Source organism: Ammospiza caudacuta, chromosome 6, assembly GCF_027887145.1.
Source record: "Ammospiza caudacuta isolate bAmmCau1 chromosome 6, bAmmCau1.pri, whole genome shotgun sequence".
In the NCBI taxonomy this organism is placed as follows: domain Eukaryota; kingdom Metazoa; phylum Chordata; class Aves; order Passeriformes; family Passerellidae; genus Ammospiza; species Ammospiza caudacuta.
Window position 1 is genome coordinate 16502129 of NC_080598.1, and position 23407 is coordinate 16525535.

General features: G+C 38.7%; 1 protein-coding gene across 6 annotated transcripts in view; it reads right to left on the reverse strand.

Annotated features, from left to right (window-relative positions):
• Positions 1 to 9017: 9017 nt before the first annotated feature.
• Positions 9018 to 23407, reverse strand: part of SOX6 (SRY-box transcription factor 6) — a 257801-nt gene continuing 243411 nt past the window's right edge. For 2 of the 6 annotated variants that reach the window (XM_058806757.1, XM_058806756.1), the window contains exons 13-15: positions 22856 to 23029; positions 19974 to 20190; positions 9018 to 12784 (exon numbers count right to left, since the gene is read on the reverse strand). In XM_058806757.1, coding sequence (XP_058662740.1) covers positions 12481 to 12784; positions 19974 to 20190; positions 22856 to 23029 — 695 coding nt within the window. In that variant the 3' untranslated portion in view covers positions 9018 to 12480. Of the gene's footprint in view, positions 12785 to 15677; positions 15729 to 19973; positions 20191 to 22855; positions 23090 to 23407 lie in introns of those variants that run through there. The other 4 variants (XM_058806755.1, XM_058806754.1, XM_058806758.1 and 1 more) reach the window with 3 other exon arrangements.

Below are 23407 nucleotides of genomic sequence, written 5' to 3' on the forward strand. Positions count from 1 at the left end.
TAACACAACGGATAAATAGCAGATCAAATTAAGGTCTGATCCTGTTTTACTCATAGGTGCAATCCTCACAATAAATTGCAGGTTAAGCTGTTGGAGGTAAATGAGGAGAGGTGGAAAGCATGCCTGAATTTTAAGTGTTCAGACATTAAAAGCAAATGTGAGAGAGAAGATAAGCAAATATCTAGGCAGAAAATTTGAAAACTTTAGGAAGATTTAATGCTTATTCTGAGATTCCTAATGCAGCAGGTTTTGCACAAAGACTTAGGAAAAGGTAGGAAATGTGAGGGTTGTCTGTATGAGTCATTTAATGCTTACTTTTATCCCTCACTTGGGAATAACATTTTCAGAAAAGAAGAAGAACATTATTTTTATTCTCATTATTTCAGAATGCTTTATGTTCATTTCAGAACCCCACTGTCATTGAAGTTTGGTGTATAAGGGAACGCAGACTGCCATGCCTGGTCTTATTGTTGTGGAAATCCACTACTTTACCCCATTAAAAATGAATAAACAACTGAACCAATTTGAAGTTCTCCCCAACCTGAGACTTTTACGGGCATCTTAAGGCTGCATATTGTCTGATATGTCCTGTTTGCAATTCAATCACAAACTCCTTGCAGTACAAGAATCAAAACATTGCAAAAGAACTGTCTCTAGGCACGATCAGGCTAAGGATCTTCAGGGAGGGATTAATGAAGGAAGGCAGCTTTACGAATCATTGTCTGAGGCACCTAACATCTCATAGGAATCCTAGGATTTTGTCTAGAAAAATCCTGTGCACTTACTGCCAAATGCTGAAGGAACTGTCCTCTTCCCTTGACACCAGGATATACTCAGAACTTCAGTGAAGCAACCTGGTATCTCAAAAAAAATAAAATTACTAGTTAATTTAAAATATTCACTATCCTTTATACCATGAAGTGTTGACCAAAAAGTATAAAATATATTTTTTTTAACTCCACTCACCCAAATTATGAACAGACAGTGCTAGTGAGCTCTTTTACATTCTTCATCACAGCACTTTCCAAACACCCTGTGCCTGCTGAGGTTGCTCAGTTACACCAGAGACCTTCTATTTGTTTTTTTCTCCATTAAACAATAGAGCACATTGGGAGGAAAACATAAGAATATGCTCAAAACCTTTGTCTTTTGTTTCCACTGCAAGAAAGACAGAAAAGACCAATACAGTGGTCTCAGCTGGGGGCACTCGGCCCATCAGGTCCTTGCTATCATCAGTCCAACAAGAACCACTTGTGTGGTAGAACCCAAAGGACAGAACCCACAGTTCTTCTGTCCACACTGCAGCATTGGTAGCATGGGGATCCTACTGAGGGTGCACAGATACATTCAAAACAAATTCCTCAGCAGCAAAGGCTGAAGTAGGAAAAAATGGAAACTGGGTCAAAATCTAAAGTTCTAAGTTGAATCATCAAATTTTCTTGGACTGTTCGTGTCTTTTGACTACTGAATTACAGAAGGAATAAAAAATGTTTCCCTGTCACCATCCTGAGGTCTTCTTGAAGGCATTTTTGCTTCCAGCATCACCCTGGAAGTCACAGTGTTTGCTCTGTGCTCCTCTGACACAATCCCTTCCCAGTGACACACTCCCTCGGCAGCCTCTCCCAGGGGGCTGCCCACAGCTCCGGCCACCCAGCGCCAACACCCTCAGCAGATGTGATGCACTAAACGCTGCAAACGCTCCCTGCTTCCCCTCAGGTCACAGTAACCCCAAAATAATCTGCTAGAGAGGGACTGGAGGCCCTCTGAAGGGATGGAATGCTGTGTTTGTCCCTCGTTCCGCTGCTGTTGCTGCCCTGTGGGAGGACAAGGTGCAGAGGGGACAGGAGGAATGGTGAGTGGTGAGCAGGGAGTCCCCAGGGCAGCTGAGGGTCTGCAGGGGTGGCAGCCCTGTCCCAGCTCATGAGGGATGCCAGCAGCCCCTGCCCTCAGCCATGGGCTGCACCCAGAACAACCTAATGACCAACTTAGCAGCATTCCCCACGGAGGGGTGGGAGCAGCTGGGGATTTCTAAGAGTTACAATAATTTTCCCATAATTTTGTAATTTTAGAGGGGCCACCTTAAATAACTGATGAATTGCTAGTACAGCAAATGAACATTAAACCATCTATCATAGAATAAAAGAGCCATTAATCTTTTAGGAACTATTACACATTCACAGTCATATACACAGAAGAAGGGAAGTGGTGCCATTCTTAGTACAGATTATTGCAGCTCAGCACAATAACATTATGGGAATATTCATACTTATTCATTTTCCCTGAAATAAGACCCCTTTTCCTTAAAATAATCTAAAGCTGCTAGGATATCTGCTGCTTCCCTCCTGTAGCTGGTGTTATATAAAGTCACAGAAGTGTTAGGGGGGTTCTGCTCACAGGAGAAGCTGAGACAAATAAGATCAAATAAACTAACTTTCCCTCACTTTTTTCTTTCAACCCATATTGTAGTTGTCAGAACCAGAAGAACTTTCTAGTTTCTACAGTAACACTCCACAAAAGAGGTACCTTGTACCCAAAGGTTCTTCCAAAAGCCCTTTCCCTGAATGATCTCTCAACACGTGGCAAAAGACTTGCATTTCTTTTTGGGTGGGTGGGTGGATTTGGGGGGATTTCTTTTTCCTTCTCCAGCACTTAGCCGTTGGTTTTCCAACAGCTGCAGCTATTCTACTGGAATTAACTAAGTCTGCAATCAAGTGTGGATTTCCTGATGTTTGAATAAAAGATATTTCATTGTGATTGAGTAATTTGATCATTAAAATCTATGATCTCCAGATTTTCTGAATTAAGTCTGTTAAGTTTTAACCAAATCCTGCAAAAATTGAGATAAGTTTATCATCCTAAGTATTTTGGATCATACAAGGGACTTTGCAATTTAGTTGAACATAAACTGAGACTGTTTTCCCTGATTTTATTCTATTAGAATAAATAGGGCTGTTGAAAAACTCCTTATCAAGGCTGTTCATTGGGATAATAATTGGGATAAACCTAACTGTTTATTTGCCCTCGGCCATTTCATCCACCAAAATTCCAGCCTGTGTTCCTGACTGGGAAAGGGTTGCACACATTAATAGCCCAAGACAATTACTGTAAGTGCTGAGGAACATGAGAATGAGATGCAGATGTTGGCCAGGCTCAGATGCTCTCATTAGCTGTTATCTCCTGTTGCAACTGTGGAACATAAACCTACTGGGCCAGGAGGACTAGGATTCTAATCCACTAAGACAGTTACTGTGTTTTCAGTTTTGTAACCTATTTGTGATTAATTAGTTGTGAACATACAGTAGCTAGAAAGAGATTATTAGCCATTATGGGGGCTTAGTGACAGAGATACCTTTCCACTTGGTGATTGCAGTGTCTTGCAGGCTACGGTTCTGCTGCACAGCTCTGGATCATTGCAGAATATTTATATTTTCTGATTTTGAAATACAATCCCTGTGACCTGACTTAAAAGAAAGCTTGGTCATGATATGATGTGTGAGGTACCTTATTCATAACACTAAAGTTGGAAGTTGTGGATGTAATGCAAGAGTTGAGGGTTTACACTTAATGTTTGCAAGTTTTGAGCTCACATCCCATTTTTGAAGGTTAAATTAAAATGCCTGCCTAGTTTCTTCCCACATACTGAGAGTCCAGAAAAGTGGCAAAAAAAAGACCCAAATAATCAACATGCTTTTCTTTTACAAATTGATTATTTGAGGAGCATTATTCAAAGTTCTAATAATAACATTTTTTCTTATCCAGTGATCCTTTGCTGATGAAATACAAGAGCAACCAAAAGTCCAGGAGGTTTTGATAGAAGTTAGAGAAGCTTTTAAACTTTGTGGTGTCAAAGTAAATTAAATTGTCCCTAAGTAGTCCTTAATACAGCTGACCACAGTGATTTCTACAGGGCAATTATGGTTTACTGTGTCAGTCATCCAGCAGCCATTAATACAAAGCAGAGCAGCTCTGAAGAAGTTTGTTATGGACTGTCATGTCAAGGAGGCCAGTGCTAACCTGAAACGGCCTTGATATTATTAGAACTTACTGAGGGTCAGATTCCAATTAATCCACAGATTTAACAGTCCTCTGCTGCAGTGGGTCTTGATACAATTAAGGAATAACAGATGACAGGAAGGATACTTCCAGGCAGCCAATGACCGATGGCAGTATTTGAGGGCCCTTAACCCAGCTGGTCATTAACTGCTCAGAGACACAACCCGGAGCTCATATTTTCTATTATAAACCATATATTAAAGATATAAATCAACTACTACTTTTTCCTCCTTCTCCTCCCACCTACGAGCTGCTGCTGTTGGGCTACTGTGGTAGCAGTTAATCACCACGGGGAAATCCCAGCGGGGAGGCAGGCCCGTGCCGTACCTTGGAATCTTGGAAACCCCAAACTGCAGCCATCCTGAGGGAACCTGCAGCTGCTGAGCAGAGCTTGTGCTCAGCCAGAGGGAGAAACAGAGCAGGAGAAAGGACCAGAGTAGCAAGGGCACCTCAGTTCTCGTATTTGTTGTGCTCCGTCACTTGTTTGGTGCTTCCAGTGCAGTAGGGCCCTCCTGTGATGATTGGAATAACCATGGTAACTTAGGAGCTTATTTATTATATTTGCTGCAGCAAGTTGATCAGAGGTGCTGCTCTCCCCAGCACCAGGAAAAAGCATGGTGGTGTGTGCTATGTGTGCAATGTGCTGCTCTTGCTATGTTGGTTAGCCCCCAACACGCGGCCTTGTCCATAAGAGTGCTGTACACGCGGAGACAGGCCCCTGTCCTGCTTGGCAATTAGTGTGCATTTTTTTAGATTGACACCTAGAGATGTCTAATACACAGCTTGTGTCTTATTGCTGCAGGAAGCAGTGACCTTCTGTAGCCCTTGCTTGTTTTGCTTTTCACTGTACTTGTGTAACAACTCCACTGACAGCACCAGTGTGTTCCAGATTACTGATCAGTCCTCACAGCTGCAGATTCGGGTAAGAAAAAGGAGAAAATCACACGGCAACAGGTGTGTGGGGGGGGGGGGGGGGGGGAACAGAGGAAATAAATGGAATTAAATTGCGTGAGTCAATATTTATGTATTTCTCCATTATAACATGTTGGTCAGACTCCTCATTACCATCCACTGTTGACTCTGAAGTATTCCACCACACAGATTCATAATGCAGAATGTCATTTTTAGGAAGTCCATGTATGATGCTCTCTCCAAGGAAGAAAGGATTCTGTCCCACTTGGATGTTTCAGGGTGGTTTGTGCACCAGCTGAAACTTGACTGGAATCTGATGTCATGTACAACCAAAAGGCTCTGTTACATTTCTGCTCCAGTACAGTATGCTTCAATGTAATTTATTATTTTCCTATGAGAACCATGACTAATTGCTAATTCAGAAACCAATCACAACACACCAATGGCAGCAATTTACAGACATGGCAATATGGCAACTAGAGGCTTTTTGTTATTTAACTTTGGTTAGTTTGTTTTAAGTTATATGCAGCGGAAAAGGGGAAGGCAAAGAAACAAGAAACATGAGAACTGTTTTGTCTCATTTCTACTCACTAAAAATCCTTCTGAGATTATGTTGCTACCAACAGCATTTCCTGCACACAAAATTGACAGTATTGAGTGTATATTGTCAAATTAGATTGGTTATCATGCATGTCTTTTACAGCATATGGTGTTAATGGATTTCAGAGGCTGGAAAATGCCTTCATAGACTGGAAAGGAGTGGGTAAAACATAAGAGCTGCAAAATTCAGTCACAAAATTTACAGGAGGCCAGCTGAACAGGCCTAGTTGCATTTTCCCATCAACTCATCATGGTCAGTCTTTAATACTAAATTCAAAGGAATAAGGGATGCATAGAAGAAATCACACACGCATCTCGTAAAACAAAATTTATCTTTAATTTGTAAGTGTCAACAGCAGTACAAAAGATGGAGTGATGGTGAATAGATTAAGGGTAGAGAGGACAGTCTTGAGGTAAATGAGCATAAATAGGCAGTCTTATAGACACTCCCCTGAGGGGTCTAAACCCCTATCATGGCATATACTGTATCACCCAAGGATGACATGTTTAACATATCAGGAAAGCACCTTGTGCAAAAAAAAAAAAAACAAAAAAAAAAAAAGAAGAAAAAAAATTTTAAAAAATCCCTCCCACCCGAAACATGTAGGTAAGGTGCCAACGTACACCAGAACATACTGTATATGGACAGTGTCTTTCAATTTTGTCTTTTCCATCAATAACTGAGGCAGAGGAGGAGAAGACTCTTAAAAGTACCACTGAAAGATTATTTAATATTTAATTTACCTCACGTCAATACTGCACAACAAAATCCAAGAAGTCTGTTTATGCAATGAAGCAGAGCTAAGAATAACTATTCTCTTTCTTAATCTGAGAACAGATTTTTTTTCTTAAATCAATATCCTTAGCAAACTTTTTTCTTTCTTTTTTTTTCTTTTTACTGTATCAAGAGGAGAGTGTGAGATGTGATGGCAACCTTTAAGTTCATTTAAAAACTTTACACTGGACTGTACAAGATTTTTTTTTTTGATAAACTATTTACATTTTCAGACTTTAAAACATATTCAAAGCAGCAATAGACACTAGTTTTTCCTCTAAACGCCCAAATAATTACCGGCCATGGGCCCAGGTAGGTACCTGCACTGTATATAGAATTTCTACAAAGAAAACCTGCCCATTAAGTAGCCAGTGGCTGTTAAACGAGCAGCCCTCGCCAGTAAGAGCTGCACCCAGGGTGTTGCTATAGGAATCAAAGCATAGTACCTTGACAAGAGAGTCTCAGTTGTCCCAACAGCTCTACACAAACTTTACAACTTGAAACAGCAGCTAGCATGTCAGTCCAGCATGTCAGTGAATTGTGCTGATTAAATTAACATAGAGTACAATCTCACAATATACATCACAAACAAATTACAATGTCAGGAAATAAGAGTTACAGTAAGATAAGTTATGTAGTAACAGCTTATAAGCTTGTCTTAATGTAATAAAAAAAATTTTACATGAGAAATACAATAATGAATGAACATAAATGCTAAGCATTCTAGTTTGCTACAAGCTGAAGAAAGGTACAAGAAAAAAAAACAACATTGCTTTCTGGAAAGCAAAACACAAATGACAAAGGAAGACAAACGGAGAATGCACACTAGCAGGTCTGCAATGTGCAGCATACAAACAGTTAAATATTTGCACATTCCCCATATTCTAAGAGCACCAAGGACCTCACTTGTGGTTTTTAGAAAGCGGAAATTACAAAGCAAGCCATGTCACTAAGTTGCTTTATAGCTTTCATATTGCCATAAATACCAATTTGATAAGTTTTCCTTCAGCCCAGTTCACCCCACCCTACCCCTTTTTACCCAGCATGTGAAATCTCAGAATACTTCTTTGTCACCATTTCCAACAATTCTGGTAGTTAAGAAAGGGCTTTGGATTAAAATGAAATAATTTTGCATATGCATTGTTTTTTCCTTCTGTAGCAGGGCATTGCTACATATCAAAATTGTAGCTTGATCTGAGAAAAATCACAGATTTTAATGAGTTGTACCAAAAAACAAAAAAAGTTTAGAAGAAGTCTCTTTTAAAGGAAAAAGCATTTTGTAAATGATTAAATGAGGTCATTTAGTATTATTCTTTTAAAAGAACATGCCTAAGTGCCACCTTGAATCTTAAAAAAGCATGCAAAACACCAAGGGGTCCAAGCCCATTCATTAACTTCTCATAAAATCATGAAGAGCTCTATCATACATCCTGCTGGCTGCATCTGCAGTGCAGTTGTTCTTGCTGTGGCCCTGGCTCAGCAAAGCTCACCCCACTTAGCACCAACACTGTGACCACCGTGGAAGCACTGACATGCTTCGTGTCAGGCAGATAGGTAGGTGATTTTCTGGGGGAGGATGGGGTCTAAATCTAAACGTTTTGCTGGGAGATGATTTTGAAATGCCATGCCATTGATGTGGCCAAAAACCAAAATGCAGAAAGCCAGCCCGGAGATGAGATGGCACTGGGAGGTGGTTGTGTTGTGTTTGTCCAAAGCAGAGGCTGCTCACAGCTGGCTGCTGTGCACTTTGCCCAGGGAGGTGTATTTACTGGGGCTAATGCTGCTGTTGGGTTTGCATTTCCATCCCAGAGCCATCCCTCTCTTCTCCCTCCCCCTGCACCTGAGTGCACTGATTTAGGAGCACTGAGTCGGGGTCCTGTGAGTGCTCAGCAGGTGGTTTCACAAGCTAAATGGTGATGCCCAAACATACAGGCAGACCAGAATCTGCACAGTTCTCCAGACTTGTTCCTGCACATAAACCCTGGAAAGCAGTATGGTTTCCATTGGGACCTTTCTCTTCAATTTTTGTAAAATAAGAAGTGAACTATTCTGGCTGGTACCAGACTGTTTGGGGAGTCGCCTTCTCTTGAATATAAGTATTTAATAATTTTTCAAAAGAAAATATATTGTATCTGTTAATTAAATAAACTGTTCACAGAGAAAATAGTATTACTATATTAGTGCTCCTGAATGGAGTTATTTTTCCAGTCAGTTTCTAAGGGGCGTCAAACACAAAGCTTAAGAAGCAATTCCACGAATCCTCTCTGTGTATTGTGTGAACAATTTCTCTGGTGTTATAGCCTAATGTAACAATAACATGATTAAGTGGGTGTACAACATAAAGGTTTGATATCACTAAGTCTTGCCTGCATTGCAAGGGCCATTTCAGTCATTTTAATCTTTCAGGGATATGCTTTTGACTTCCAAAGGTCATTCTTGTTAAGTAAAATATCTCATTGCTTTTACTTGGATTCAGAAGACTGTGTTTCCCATCAAATGTAGCCAAAATCTGGCATGTTTCATGTATCAACTTTCTAAAAAAGAAGAAAGTACTTCCTGTTTGTGGAATATGCTATTAAAAATCAGAGGGAGCACAAGTGAGGCATCTTGCTGTCCCAGCTACAGGTCCACAATACTGCGCTCACACTGCGGGTGTAAATTCAGCATCTACATGAGGTACAGTGACTTGTCAGCATTTAATATGGACCAACATACACTGATATAGAACAAAAGTAAATACATAACTTATACTTCACTAAGTATCCATGAACAAAAAATAAAATTCTATTTCCTATGTTATATTTACACAATTTAAAAAAAAATCTAAAATGAGATGGCAAATTCATCAAAAAACTTTGTTTTGAGCTCCGATTAATGAAGTAAAAATGTTGGGTTTCATCCTTATGATTGTCCTTCCTTGATTTCTACTGACATTTTAGAGCCAATGTCGGCTAATAAATAGAATAACACGCTCATAGGCACAATTCAGATTCAAATATGTTCCTCCCACTCCCCCAGCCAGTAAATGCAATTTTTACCAGCTGATGATTCCTGAACAGCCAGTCATTTTCAAGAATGTGGCTTTAACATACAGAGCATCAGCACTGAGGCAGGGCTGGAGCTAAAACAAAGTGTTCATACATACATGTATTTTGCATAAATAAATGAAATAACAAGACATAAAAATGACTCAAATCCGGCAACTGTGAGGCAGGCCCACACGAGTCGAAACAGATGACTTTTGTTCATGTAGTTTTCGTACAACAGTTTCACATTAGTCAGAAGTGATAAAAAATACCATTTATATCCAGTGCTTATAACACTTACGAAACAACATCTGTGAGTGTGTGTTTTTTTTGTACTACAAGCAAAATCAAGTTTCAGTCCTAAAGAACAGTCCTTTGTTCTCCACAAGCCTGCAGAATATTATTTTGGCATGGTCATAAAATTTAAAAAAAAAATAATTAAACTACTAATCTAAATGTTTGCCTTTGTGCAAAAAAATAATTACATAAAATACAATGCTAGCAATACAGCATTCTACCTATGCAACAAAACCAGGAAAAAAAAGAGAGCAAGAGAGAAAGTGACGTGGGGGGAGGGAGAAATACTTCTAACTGGAGAATTATGTAAGACATTAATAAATAGTCTTTGTTTTTGTTTTATGAAATAATGAAGTCCTCCCCCCAATCTGAGCTGAATGTATTAAAACCAGTTCAAATTCCCAAGCTATTTTAAGAACAAAAAACCACTTTCTATCAGTACCTTAGCCAGCTTAAAGAGGACGCTCACCAGCTAATGACACAGCATATGCCTTTGAAGACTTGGCTAGACCAGTTTATTGCTTATTAGACATGGACTCAGAACACAGTTAAATAAATATTAAAAATATAGCTTTTTTTGTTCCAAATTATAAAATGGTCAGAGAAATTTGACCATTGTGTTTCTATGCCATTATCTTTATAAATTGTCCTGTAAATTGAACAATCTTCTTTGTCTCGGGGGGTCGTTCTCTCACATAGAAACGCGATTCCTACAGTGGCACAAGTGGCTGTTTCTGACACGACAGGGATCAGTGGGGCTGTCAGGAAGGAGACTGCTCCTCCACAGAGCATCCTGCCATTGCAGCTCACAGGAGTGTCTGCAGAGCAGGAGGCACAAGGACAGCCAGACTAGCACAGGCTCATCTTGTTGGCCAAAGCAAAACCTGTGCAGCTTTATGAGAAGATGCTCCCAGACTTCCAGAGGAGCTGCTCCAGGCCCCCTGGTACCTCTCAGCACGAGCCTGAATTTATCACCAGTGTGCTGAACACAGCCAATTCCAAATAAAAGAGTTGAGGATCTTCAGCACAGTTATTCCTCAGGCCTATTGGAACTGTGTATATATATACAGTGATCTATTTGTGAACAGGGGTGGAGTATGAGGGAAAAAATAAAGGCAGTTTCTCCTCCGTCTTTGAAATCTAACAGAATCACAATCTTTGAATTGAATCTTGCATATTTCCCAGAATTTTCTCCAGTAACTGCATTGTTACCAGAAGTAATACAAACAGAAATTTAAATTTCTATAGCACCTTACATCCAAAGATCCCAAAGCTCTTGACGAGTTACATTCCCACATGACTAGTATACAATAAATATTTTTGATGACCCATTTTCCCACCTTTGCAATTAGATATTTGAGTGTTCCTCCCTCCCCACCTGGAGTCTCACAAATAAACCACTGCATAAATACTTAAGGTAGCACAGTTCCTTCAGGTGGCAATGGGAACATGATGTACAGATCCATGATTTGCCACAGTTTCCTCAGGCCCTAAAAATTCAGCATGGTGGACTGTAAACGCAGTTTGGATTTTACATCTGCCCTTGCTGTCTAAGTGTAGAGGTTTATAACTATAAACACATTTTTAGGGGTATTTGTACTCTATGTACATATAAAAGTACTCACTTTATTTTGCAATACATATAGCAGAGTGTTTCCAAGTGCTCCTTGAACAGTGTTAGAGGAACAAGTGAATTTCTCACTCATAAAGGTCATGTTCATTTTAGTAGCAGGTGCACTTTTATTTTCATATACCTGTGTGATTTAGGGAGGGGGAAAGAAGAGGCTCTTTAAAATATCAATAAGGAATTGTAAGTGTAATGCCACCAACTGTACTTTTAAAAATAAATATTAAGTATTTGGACCCTTGACATTCTGGAATGAATAAATTATTTAAGAGAAAATGTGTTAAGACTGAATGCAAGGGTTAAAGCAAAGGGGTAGAGAATGTAATCAGAGGTGGCCTCACACTGCTAAAACAGGCCTGTCCATAGCTGGTGGTCGCTCTTTTGTGCTTACTTAAAATTTCACACTAATGGCACATCAAGAGGCAAAAGCAATTGGGCACATGCACTATGGCAACCATGTTCACTAATTAAGAATATCCTGTCTCCAGATTCCTGAGTACTTTACCATATTCTGGAAAAAAATTAGGTTTCATATATAATTTTTTTTAAGATGCCAAAGGATTGTCTAAGACTTTACAGTGTCTCCTTTAAGACTTTTTTGTTTAAATGTTAAGATTCAAAAGTCATGAAAAGTTTGGCACATCAGAAGTTCAGCTATACATATGGAAAAAAATGGAATTCAGAGACTATTTTTTAAAGACAAGCTATGATGCACGGGTGTGCACACTTGCGGACTTGTTCTGTTTCACAATATGAAATCTGCAGTTTTTGTTTTCTAAAATAATCCAGAATAAAAACACATTCACAACCTGTAGGCTGGCACAGCATACCTGAGTGAGAATGTATAACCCCCATCTAAAACAGTAACTTAAACCTTTATCAGCATCCAAACGGAAAAAGACAAAAGGTAAGACTTGTAAGACAGCTATTGATTCATATAAGTTCTCAAGTCCTGATGTCTGATATTTATGTCTTCATCTAAATTAAAAAAACAAAACAAAACAAAAAAAACCCAAGTTCATGAAAAATTAGGGAAACAATCTGTCTCACACGATAAGAAACATTTAAGACCATTCTGCTGATGTAACTGTAGGAGCCACACATGCATGCAGGCTCTTTAAGAACTTTTGTTCAAAAAAACCCCAAAAAAACCCAAATGAGTCTGAGTACTTTAATTCTGTGAACACTCCTCAGTTGGCACTGACTGCCTCATGGGCTTCGTTTTCGCTACTATAGTCTGATTTGGGATCATCCTCATAGTCCTCGTACATTTCTATTTCATCCTCTCCGTTTATCATTTCGTTTCCAGGAAGGCTTCCGCTGTCCGTCTTCATACCATAAGTGCTCTGGATGACAGGGATGCTGGGCTCAGGGCTGGCAGAGGTGCTGGAGCAATCTGATGTCATCTGAGGGGACGGCGTGGTGGTCGCCATGGTAATAGCACCAGGGTAGACAACTCCTGTTCCCGTGGTGATCGGAATCTGAGGCTGCTGTCTGCAAGGAAAAACAAGAGGGAAGTGTCACTGCCTGTGTGCAGGGGAGGGAAGACCTTCTGCAAGTCCAAAGGAAGGAAAAGCTGGTGGTTTCCTAGAAAGGCTCCATGTATTCCTCTGGGCTCAGAGTCCTCTTTGGTATTGGTTCATTATCTCCCCCAAAGGGCAATTGGAAACTTAAGTGTTTTCAGTCACTATACAACATCCTTTCACGTACTCTACGTGCTTATTCAAACCATAATACAAACTGGCACTTGGACAGAGAACATCAAAAGGCTTCAGGTATCCTGTGATGCCTGCCTGCTACCATAGACACCATGTATCCAAAATCTAAACTCATGGCAAGAGCTTCTTTTAATGAGAGGACCTCAAGATTACCTAAAACAACAGAGAGAAACTGAAGTATCTAATTTACTATGTAAGTAGTACAGGTAGACTAGCCAGGTAGACTCCTATGGCACTTGGATATTCTTTTCACATTTGATTGCTGGCTGTTGACTTTTATTTGGATCCATCATCAGAATGTCATTTGCTTTTAAGAATTTTATGTGTAAGATGGGGCTTTTGAAGCTAAGTACTTGATACAAAAAGAAAACAAATCTGCCCTGGAAGATGCTGACTTTGTATTGACTAGCTATTGAACATATATGCCTATTTGCATAATCTATTTAAAGAATAATACATTTCAATGTATTCCCAACCTTCTTTGGAGCAATATTGACCCAGTAACAGTGAACTATTATAGACTTCAGCAGGAGAAACACTGTCAGGTATGTTTGAATAGTCTATGGAATCTGCAACTTGACCACTATGCCATTCCATGCTAAATTCAAAAGGACATTTTATAAACCAGTCTTACAATTTCTCAATCATTGGATAAATCAATACAGAAAATAATGTTAAGCTTATTTAAAAAACTTTAAATGTCGAGTCTTTATTGTTCATTGATCAAACTTTAATTTTGATAAATATCACACTAGAGAGTTACAGGGAAGCTGCAGTCCTTTGGGTTTGGGTAGTGATACAGTGAAATCATGAGGACCCTGTGTAACACACCACTGAAATAGTTTGCAGTCCTGCCACGGCTGGTACTGCTAGCCTGACTCTTACAGCCTCTGCACAGCTTGAGAAATTCAAACATCTGTTGTGTAAGTCTCGTACACCTGGCTAGCAGCGAGCAAAAATGCAGTAATTCATTTGACACAGTCATTATACTCCTGTTTGCAAATGATGATTTGCAGATGATTTACAAACAGCTTGGGATTTTTCACTAAATTTTCACTTTTTAAATGGTCTGATAAATGTTCTGTGAAAACAATTTTCAGCCAATGTATTTGCTTGCAAGTGATTTTCTGCAAACATCTTTCAATACTTTATCCATAAAATTGAACACCTACCTCACATGGGAACATTCCTGGTTTAGGATTGCGTGCTTTCAGGAGTATAAGCTATTACTGCTAAAAACCCACAAGTATCTCCTCCACAACTTTTAGACAAAGAAAATGAACACATTAATGAATGTTTCCACAAAGCAAAAGAAAAAGAAATCCACACAGGGTCAATAGAAAAATCTATGTAGTTGTCACCAGGCCATACACACTTAATTCTTTCTGATATGCCCAAATAATAATCTTTCACCAGTATTTCTTAGAATACATAAATTCACAAAACAAAACATCACCAGGTCTTCATCAAAGAATAGCATAATATCAATGCCAAATGATGCTTTGAGAAAAGTTTTCAAAACTCCTGTAACAGAAGTTGTAGAACTGACTCAAAGAATGATTGAGACAAAGCTGCTGCTGTTACAGCTGACATTAAGTATCAGAACACTAATATCCATCTCTATACCTCTCCTCCCCAAAAGGCTTGTGTTTTTTCAGAAGCAAATTGCCTTTTTACAAGCAGTAGAACAATTTTAAAAGTCTGCTTAAGACAATGCTGTGAGATACGTTGATGAAGTGATGGTTATCATTGTTAAGGCCTGAAGGAAAAAGAAATCCTGGTATTTCAAACTCAGCCAGCAGAACTGTTCTGCACATCCACATTTCTGTGGGACTGGGTACACTTGTCCAAGTACCACACATTTCAAAGTGTAAATGGAGGTGGTCATCTGAGCACAAAGAAGCCAAATTCACAGAGGTAGTTTTTACTTGGGAGCACACCAGGCAAATGCATGGCAAGCTACTGAATGAATCTAATTGTCAAAGAACTTGATTGGTATAGCAAGAAAGTTAAAGGCTTACTGAATTTGTCATTCATAAATGCAGTCCTTTTTTACATGTTAAACAAAAATCAGACATGCTGTGCATGCCTGCTGCTGGCTGGGTAATAACTTTAAATTACCTATATCTCACTGTGGAACTGTAAACATGTGGTAACTGTACCACTTAATTGGAAAGGGTCTCAAATTGCTACCCATTTGCTAGCAAAAAATTTGCTAGCACTTAAGCATGGGCACCTACACACCCCCTGTAACTGGACACCTACCTCTGATTTAATACCTGTTATTATTTACAGCTGATCAGGTTGTCACTGTAAATTCTGCTCTAGCTGCAACATTACATCCCAGAAACTCTTATTTTAAAATATCACAAATTATGTGGATGGCATATGTTACTAGAGTTGAGTGTTATCATTTCCTAAGTAATTAAGTTATTTTGGGGAAGAAAACAGAGCATTTGTTTAAATTCCCACTATACTCCCTGAAAGGAAGAGTTGGAGTTTCTAACCTACAACTCTGGCCATTATGTTTTCTTATATTTGTAGATCTTAAAGGCATTCATGTTAATGGAGTCTGTTATTATATTAAATTCCACACATTGTATCATTGTCTTTAGCTAGAGTTTTACCATCATAGAACCTTGGAGGGGGGAGATAAAAACATACTTTACCTGCAAGCTACAGGTTACAATTCAGCTCAGTTGCACATGGAAGTTTTCTGCCTGTTAAGATTTCCAGAAAGCAACATTAATCTTCTGGTCTCTTCAGATCCATGAGGAATGGTGGCAACCTCTATCTACCCTGGATTCAAACCACTCCTGTCCCCATCATCTCCTCTTTGGCTAAGAAATCCTCATGTGGACAATTTCTAGGGGTCACTCTCCTCTGCTCTGCCAGCACTGATAACTTGCCTGTCCACTCTGGGGCTTAAGATTTGGCCCAAAATATTTAAGTAGATGTAAAAATGTAAGTAACATGAAAATTCTTAGCCAAACTGACCTGCTCACAAATTTGTGCCATTAATATTCTTAGTATTTTCCTGGAGAATGTTCCTCTTTTGACTATTGCCAAACCAGCCAAACATTTAAATTGGCAAACGACCATTGTTTTCTGATCCCTTCCCAACCATTTTCTGACAGCTATTTAAATGTCTGAAGCAGAAATTGATTGCATCAAGCAAAACGCTCATATGTTACACACCCCTGAAACTTACATTCCCATAAGGAATGAAATAACAGTAAATCTCACAAAAGCACCCATTGTGTACTTGCTTTAAGTTCAAGCTACAGGAGTATAATATTACAGACTTATTCAAAACCATAGCCTAGCAACATTCAGACTACGTGTGTACAGTAGTTATAAACACTATAAAGGCTTTATTCTAAACATCTTACTCTGGTAAAGCACAGGAAAAAAAAGTTACTGCTTACATAATTTTGCAGAGAAATGTATATAGCATATACTTCTATATAGAGGGTATTAGACTGTAAAAATGACTGAGCAATGAATTATCTTTGTAAGACAAGGCAACAAAAGACAGACTCAACTTAAAATACCTGAATTTATGGTTTATATATGATCCATTTGTTAGCTCACATTTATTTATGCATTACAAAAAACTACTATTGAGGATAAATTGTAAATCACTAGAAGTCTGTTCGGGATTAATTTATGCTGAAGGTATCATTCACAAGTTCCATTAATAATTTTACTATTAAAAATAACTCATTTTAAGCTATTTTAAAGACATAGCTGGCTCCAGATTCAGCTTCCCCTATATTGAAAGCAGCAATTTTTTAACATACTCTGCATTAAACATGAATTATTTCTGTACATTATCTGCCTCATTTGGAACAAAATTCATTCGCGTAGGGATGCAATGCAAGGCCTATGCACACTGTAAGTTCCACTCTGTTGTTTAGAATACTTGGCAGTTCACAGATTTTGTTCTATTACAATTATTTGAAAACATTAATTTCCTGGCCAATTTATTCCAAGAAATCTTCACTCTCATTCAATTCTTTGGAGGTTTTTCTTCAAAAATCAGAACAAAACCTAGCCATTCATTAGCTTATTTATCTATTGTATTTTAAATCCTGGCTAGTTCGTATCTTGAAATTCTCTAAACTCCCTTTTTGCATCTCACCAAAGTTTGTCAAAGACTGTGGTTCAGTGAAGTGAGCAGTGTGAGCCTTTTGCAACAAAAAAGTTTGAGCCATGGAGAACTCCATGCTTGTGGTGGGGGGTTGTACCCATAGCAGAATTATCCTGTGTTAGCCAGTGGCTCACCCAAGGGAGTCTGACAGGAACTAGCCTTTACTGGATTGCCTAAAACATAAATGGACATTTGGTATAAGAAAAATACAAACATAATTAGGAAAAATATATTTTTCTTGCTTTTTACTACTTCCTTTAGCTACCTGCTTTGAATGTGTACCTGACTCCTCACACATCTCTTACTTATCTTTTTATTCTGTGATGATACTTTGTTGCCATTTTGGTGCACCCATTCCCAATTTAATTGGTTTGTTCTTTAAAAAAAGAAAGGCAACCAAAAAAACCCCAGCAGTACTTCAAGCAGTATGAAGCACTTGGCACATTTCATTGGAGTCTTATTTTGTACTTTTGTTCTCTATCTTCCACTGAAATATTTACTGTAAACACAGAGCATATTCAATCCGAAAAACCACATTTGTCTCTTATTTCACTGTGAAGAGGAAACAGCATCTCAACTCTCACGTCTACAGTTCTGAAGGACGATTTATGTTGTTCCATCAAAACAGTGGAAAAATAATGGGGGTGTGAGGTCAGTTAGGAAAACTGTTCCAGCTGATGCTTTATGTGATATTTATGTTAAAGACAGGGAAGAATAAGTTTAAGAAGCTGATGGGCTCACTTACTGTGTTTCACTTAGTTATAATCTGATTTGGAAGAAATGTTGCTTTTCATTACTTAGTAAACTATTCTGCTGAGACAAATCATTCCATGCTTTATGTTTCAGTTCAAGAAAGATGTTCTAGTCTGTCTTTTTCACTAATTTTACTTGGTGTCTTCCAATAAGTTTGTTTTAAATTATTCTTGAGGGAAAAGGGGAATTTGGGACAACAGTGAGAATTCACAGGGAAGTAAAATATACTTTTTTTAAAATCCCAGCCTGTGATTCCTCAGGACTGTTATCTATGTTCACATTGTACAGCAACATGGATCTCATTTCATCTCCACTGAATGCATCCATTAGACTTCATAATCCCTTTTCCATCACTTGCGCAACTAAAACTCATTGGTTTTGGTAAAGTCCAGTGCAACATCATATAACTGCACAGAGGTAGTTTACTTTAAACTTCTTCAACATAATAGAACATGGTGAAGTGGACTTAGCATAAACAGAAATTGGAAACAATCCTTTCAAAAAATGGCGACATTCTCATGGTCTTCATGATCACACTGTTGGATATATGAGAAAAATATTTCATCTATGTTGCACCAGTTTAGTTTTGAATAGCTTTCAGTATATATATATTTTAATAGGAATTCACTCTTTAGGTAGGCACTTTTAGAATTTTCTTAAATCCATCCTCAATATTCACTCCCATTTACCCATCACATTTAATGTGTAAAATGGTACTGCTTAATGCTGTTTTGAATTAGCAAATAATTCTCAAATTGTTCAGACTGCTGTTTTGGCATTTCTTTTGCATTTCTTGTCAAGATGTGATTTGGTCTGTCAATCTGCTTTGGAAGACGTAAGCTAGAATTTCACTCCCTCAATCTGAATATAATTTGTGATGTGCTATATAAATTCAGATTTCTATTTAGTGTCCTATGTGCAATTTTGATGGAAGACTATTAGTAAACAATTTCCCTTAGACTGAAGAATAAAAAAAACAATGTCATAACTATAGACTGGAAGGCTATAGTTTCAAAGATATCAAAACCACTTCTATTTACTGATTGAAGAAAGAGCCCGCATTGTTGCAGGCTGTACCACAAAATAATTGACTGCAACAGGAGTTCTGCATCCCAAGCCAAAAATAAGGGCACATAATCGACGTCAAGGTCAATTATCTGGTGGTGAAGTACCCAACAAAAGGAGACTATTGTGATTAGAGAAATAAGCAGAACATTGTGAATTTGGAAAGGCTGGCACTGGAAACAGCTTTTAGACTCTTTGTAAATCACCAAAACATTGTGTTAGAGCACTGAGCATCACAGATTAATTCATAAAAAAAAAAGAAACAGGAGAGAAAAATCAGTTATGGTGCAGTTGTTTCACTGGACTTTTGTTATCCTTAGCCTGTATATGTTTCATAGTTCTGCTTTCTCTGCTGAACACCAGAGGAAAGAGCCCTAAAAACACACACAGTGTTCTTAAAACTGTGCCAGGATCTTTTCGGGCAATACATTTTGAGTTATAAAACTACCCAGTCTATCTGTGCACTACTTGAAAGACTTCTTCTAAAACTTATGTTAAAAAAAAATAATTCATACTTCTCTATATAAAACAATTCATAGTAGCTTCACACCTTGATATCATTCATTTGTGTGTGTTCCTCATGCAACTGCTATTACTCCTCTCCCTTTTCCCCCTCTCCTGACTCCTATTCTACACAGGAATAATCCTTTGTGTTCCTCTCTTTGTTCTTTTCTTAATTTAGGAAATGATGCTGGAGTCATTACTAACCCAGAATGGATTAGCTTACTAAAAACTCACAAAAGACATGATTCAAACCTTTCAGGCTAATGGGAAACAACTTCTTTTGCCTTTAAAGAATTCCACAATCAGTCTCATAATCAGCATTCAGTGGCAAGCCGATAGCTCCATATTCCATCTTATGTTTTTAATAAGGTCTTACCGGTTCAAACCCTTTCCCTCTAAATGACATTAGTCAGCGACTTAAACAGATAACTCTATTTGGTTTCAAACAGCGTGCTCCATCTTGGAAAACAATGGCAGCAATTGTACTCACCCCACGGTAAAAAACTGCCTCATCTCCTGCCTCCGAGACCTCATGAGCTGCTTGTACTCCCCAATGCGCAGCTTCTTCCCATCCACGATGCAGGTGCGTTTTGGTCGAGGCTTGTACTTGTAATTGGGGTACTTTTCTAGGTGGATCTTACTTAGTCGTGCCTGCTCTTCGTAATAAGGTTGTTTCTCTTGGTTTGACATGGACTTCCAGCGAGATCCTGTGGACACGAAATGTCAGTGAGGGCTCAAGTAAAGCGGGCTTGGCTGCGCACACACACAATTCAACGTGCCTTCTCTCGCCGTAATAAATTTTAATTAAGTTCGTTAAAGAAACTGATTTAAATTTACATCAGTCTGCACATATATTGGCTTGCACAAGCTGAGACACCCTAAAAGAACCCTGAATTTCAGATATTGCTGCAGACCAAGCATATGTAAATCTCTATTAAATAGGGTGCACTTAAAATCAATAGTTAAGTCTCAAAATCTCAGCCTCGTGCTGCAAAACAGACTACTTAATTTTTTACAATAAGAGCATTAATCTGTGAGTAATTCCATACCTCTGTAATACCACGCACACTATGGTGGTTAAGGAAAGTCTGCAGCCATACTTTCACTGTTAAAAGCCTAACACATTGCCTAGGGACACAGGCTTCTTTGATATTTTTATGAGAATTTGGTTTATACGCTCCTGCTAATAGATATTAATAGCTTGCTATGTAGCAGGAAGAAAAAGTATCAAACCTTATAGATTCAGCAAAATTATGAACAATCCCTTGCTGTCTGGGCGTCTTAAATTTACTCAATTTCTGATACAAGCTTGGCATAATACTGACACCTATTTTAAATTCTGTTATGCACATTATTTTTTTGCCAGATGTAATAAGCACACAGAACTGAATCTTACGTTTCACAAACTCACATTGGAAGGACAAAAAGTAAAACAGAAAGCACACTGTAACTATATACACCACTTCAGGTACTGTAAACTCTCATTGAAAGCTGCACCAATAAAAAAGTTTAAAAATTAACACAGTGTACACAGGAAGAAGCAAAAGTATTCAGATCTCTTGTATTGTTTGTAAGGAGCTATCTAAACACTTAAACAGAGAGGGGAATAAGAAATGCAGAAAATAGCTTTTTGGTGTCTTTTAGATGAATAAAACGATTACAGCTGTGGTAAACGTGGGTGGAAGCTATTCTTTTACCAACATTTTTCATACATCAACAAATGGAAAAGTTGTATAAATATTATCCGAAGCCAGCAATATTCTGTGTCAGTTCTAATATTTCAGTCTCTTTTCTCATTGTCCTGGAAAAGTTGCACAGATATTATATGGACATAGACTTATTTGTGGCAGAGCAGATACTGACAGGTTAATTCCATGGTTAACAAACACTCAATTGCTGGCACTTCTGAAATATTTATGCTGGAAGTTTACATTTTAATGAATACAGTTACTATGCTCCTAATAGTTTTTTTCACAGAATGCACACAAATAATATAGATTCCCTACAGCTGCCAACACTGAAACAGTGAAGGTTTTATACAAAACTGAAAGGCTATTCATATAACTCACTTATATGGTAGACAAAAATATGAGAACTACTAAGAAAGATTTTGGAAGTTTCAGGACAAAGTAACATTTATTTCTATGTATTCTTGCCTCTGATTGAACTAACATGTGACAAACTTTGTATTTGAACTCAGAGTTTACAATAAAATGATTACAGAGGAAACTTGATTTTTACTTTTATTTATTATGAGTTACATTTGGAATCTGTCTTTCACTTCAAAGACTCAAAAAGCAAATACAGGTTTTAACATTTCACCACTCATTCTCACGTATGTTTCTAATTCTCTGGAGGGGTCTTAAAAAGCAAATCAAAATTTCTCAAAAATGAGTCCATTTATTTGCACATTGGCAAAACAAAACCCACGGAGTACTCCCTGATTGTTCCGATCTATACAAATTAAATATTAATTACTGTGATTTTTACCTGAGCAATATTTTAATTGCACACTTCTAGTGGTTAGCTTTTTGAATATTGCAATGTTTTGAACCAAACATTATTTTGGATGTGAGGTTTGCATGTACAGGTCTTTTGAACTGTGCCAGGTTTCTTTCTTGATTTTGCACTGTCTGACATAAACCTCTGATTTTGATTTTGTACTTTTTAAACTTTAACCCAGTATTTACTCTAGCAAGTCCCCTTTTGCCTTCAGGTGATTTGTAGTTCAAGTGTGTTCTAATGGGATCTTGCAGTTATTGGGACTTCACTGGGACACACTACCACAACAGATTTCACAAAACCCTCCTTTTCAATGCTACTAAGTTTTAAAGCATGTTGTCACTGCTGCTGGCAATAAAAAGTATTAGGGAAGGGGCAGAAAGGGAAAAGAATGGGAATGAAAATGAAAATAAGCCATGAATCTTCATTTTGTTTCAGTAAGTCTAATTTTGGTGAACATCTCCCAGAAAAATATATGTTCTAAAATTAGAGAAGTTTATAGAACTGTAGAATGGTTTGGGTTGGAAGGGACCATAGAGATCATACGTTCCAACCCCCTGCCATGGGCAGGGACACCTTTCACCAAGTTGCTCAGAGCCCCATCCAACCTGGCCTTGAACACTTCCAGGGATGGGGCATCCACAGCCTCTCAGGCAACCTGTGCCAGTGCCTCACCACCCTCACAGCAAATTTCTCCCTACTACAGTGCCTCACCACCCTCACAGCAAATTTCTGCCTACTACAGTGCCTCACCACCCTCACAGCAAATTTCTCCCTACTACAGTGCCTCACCACCCTCACAGCAAATTTCTCCCTACTATCCAACCTAAACCTGCCAACGCAGCTGGCTGCCCGCTGCCTTGCACTTACCTAGGATTTTGCTGATGTTGGAGTTGTGCATGTCGGGGAAGGCCTGGAGGATTTTCCGGCGCTCGTCCTTGGCCCAGACCATGAAGGCGTTCATCGGCCGCTTGATGTGGGGCTCGCTGCTGGCGCGGCCCCGCGAGTCCCGGTACACCCGGGCTTCAGCCACCGTGGCCCCTCCTGTTGGCCAACAATAATACTGCTGTAGTTTAGCTGCTGAGCCATTCACTGCTTTACTCCCTGTAACGTCAGGGCAGGAGGAAACAAGATGGATGCAAAACATTATTACGTGCGTTAGGAAAGCGCTTTCAGTGCTGTGCTTATTTTAGCTTTTGCTTTCTCTCTTTCTCTCCCTGCTACCAGATTTATGAGAGAGAGAGAGAGAGAGAGAGAGAGAGAGAGAGAGAGAGAGAAAATGAGATGGGCCAACCAATGGTCTCAGTGTAGCTGAGATGACCCAACATCAAATTGAAGAAACAAATTGCACTGGTATTTCCCCAGCTAAGACACGGAGATTTGATAAAGTTTCCATTTGGGGCTTTACCATAAAATACATTC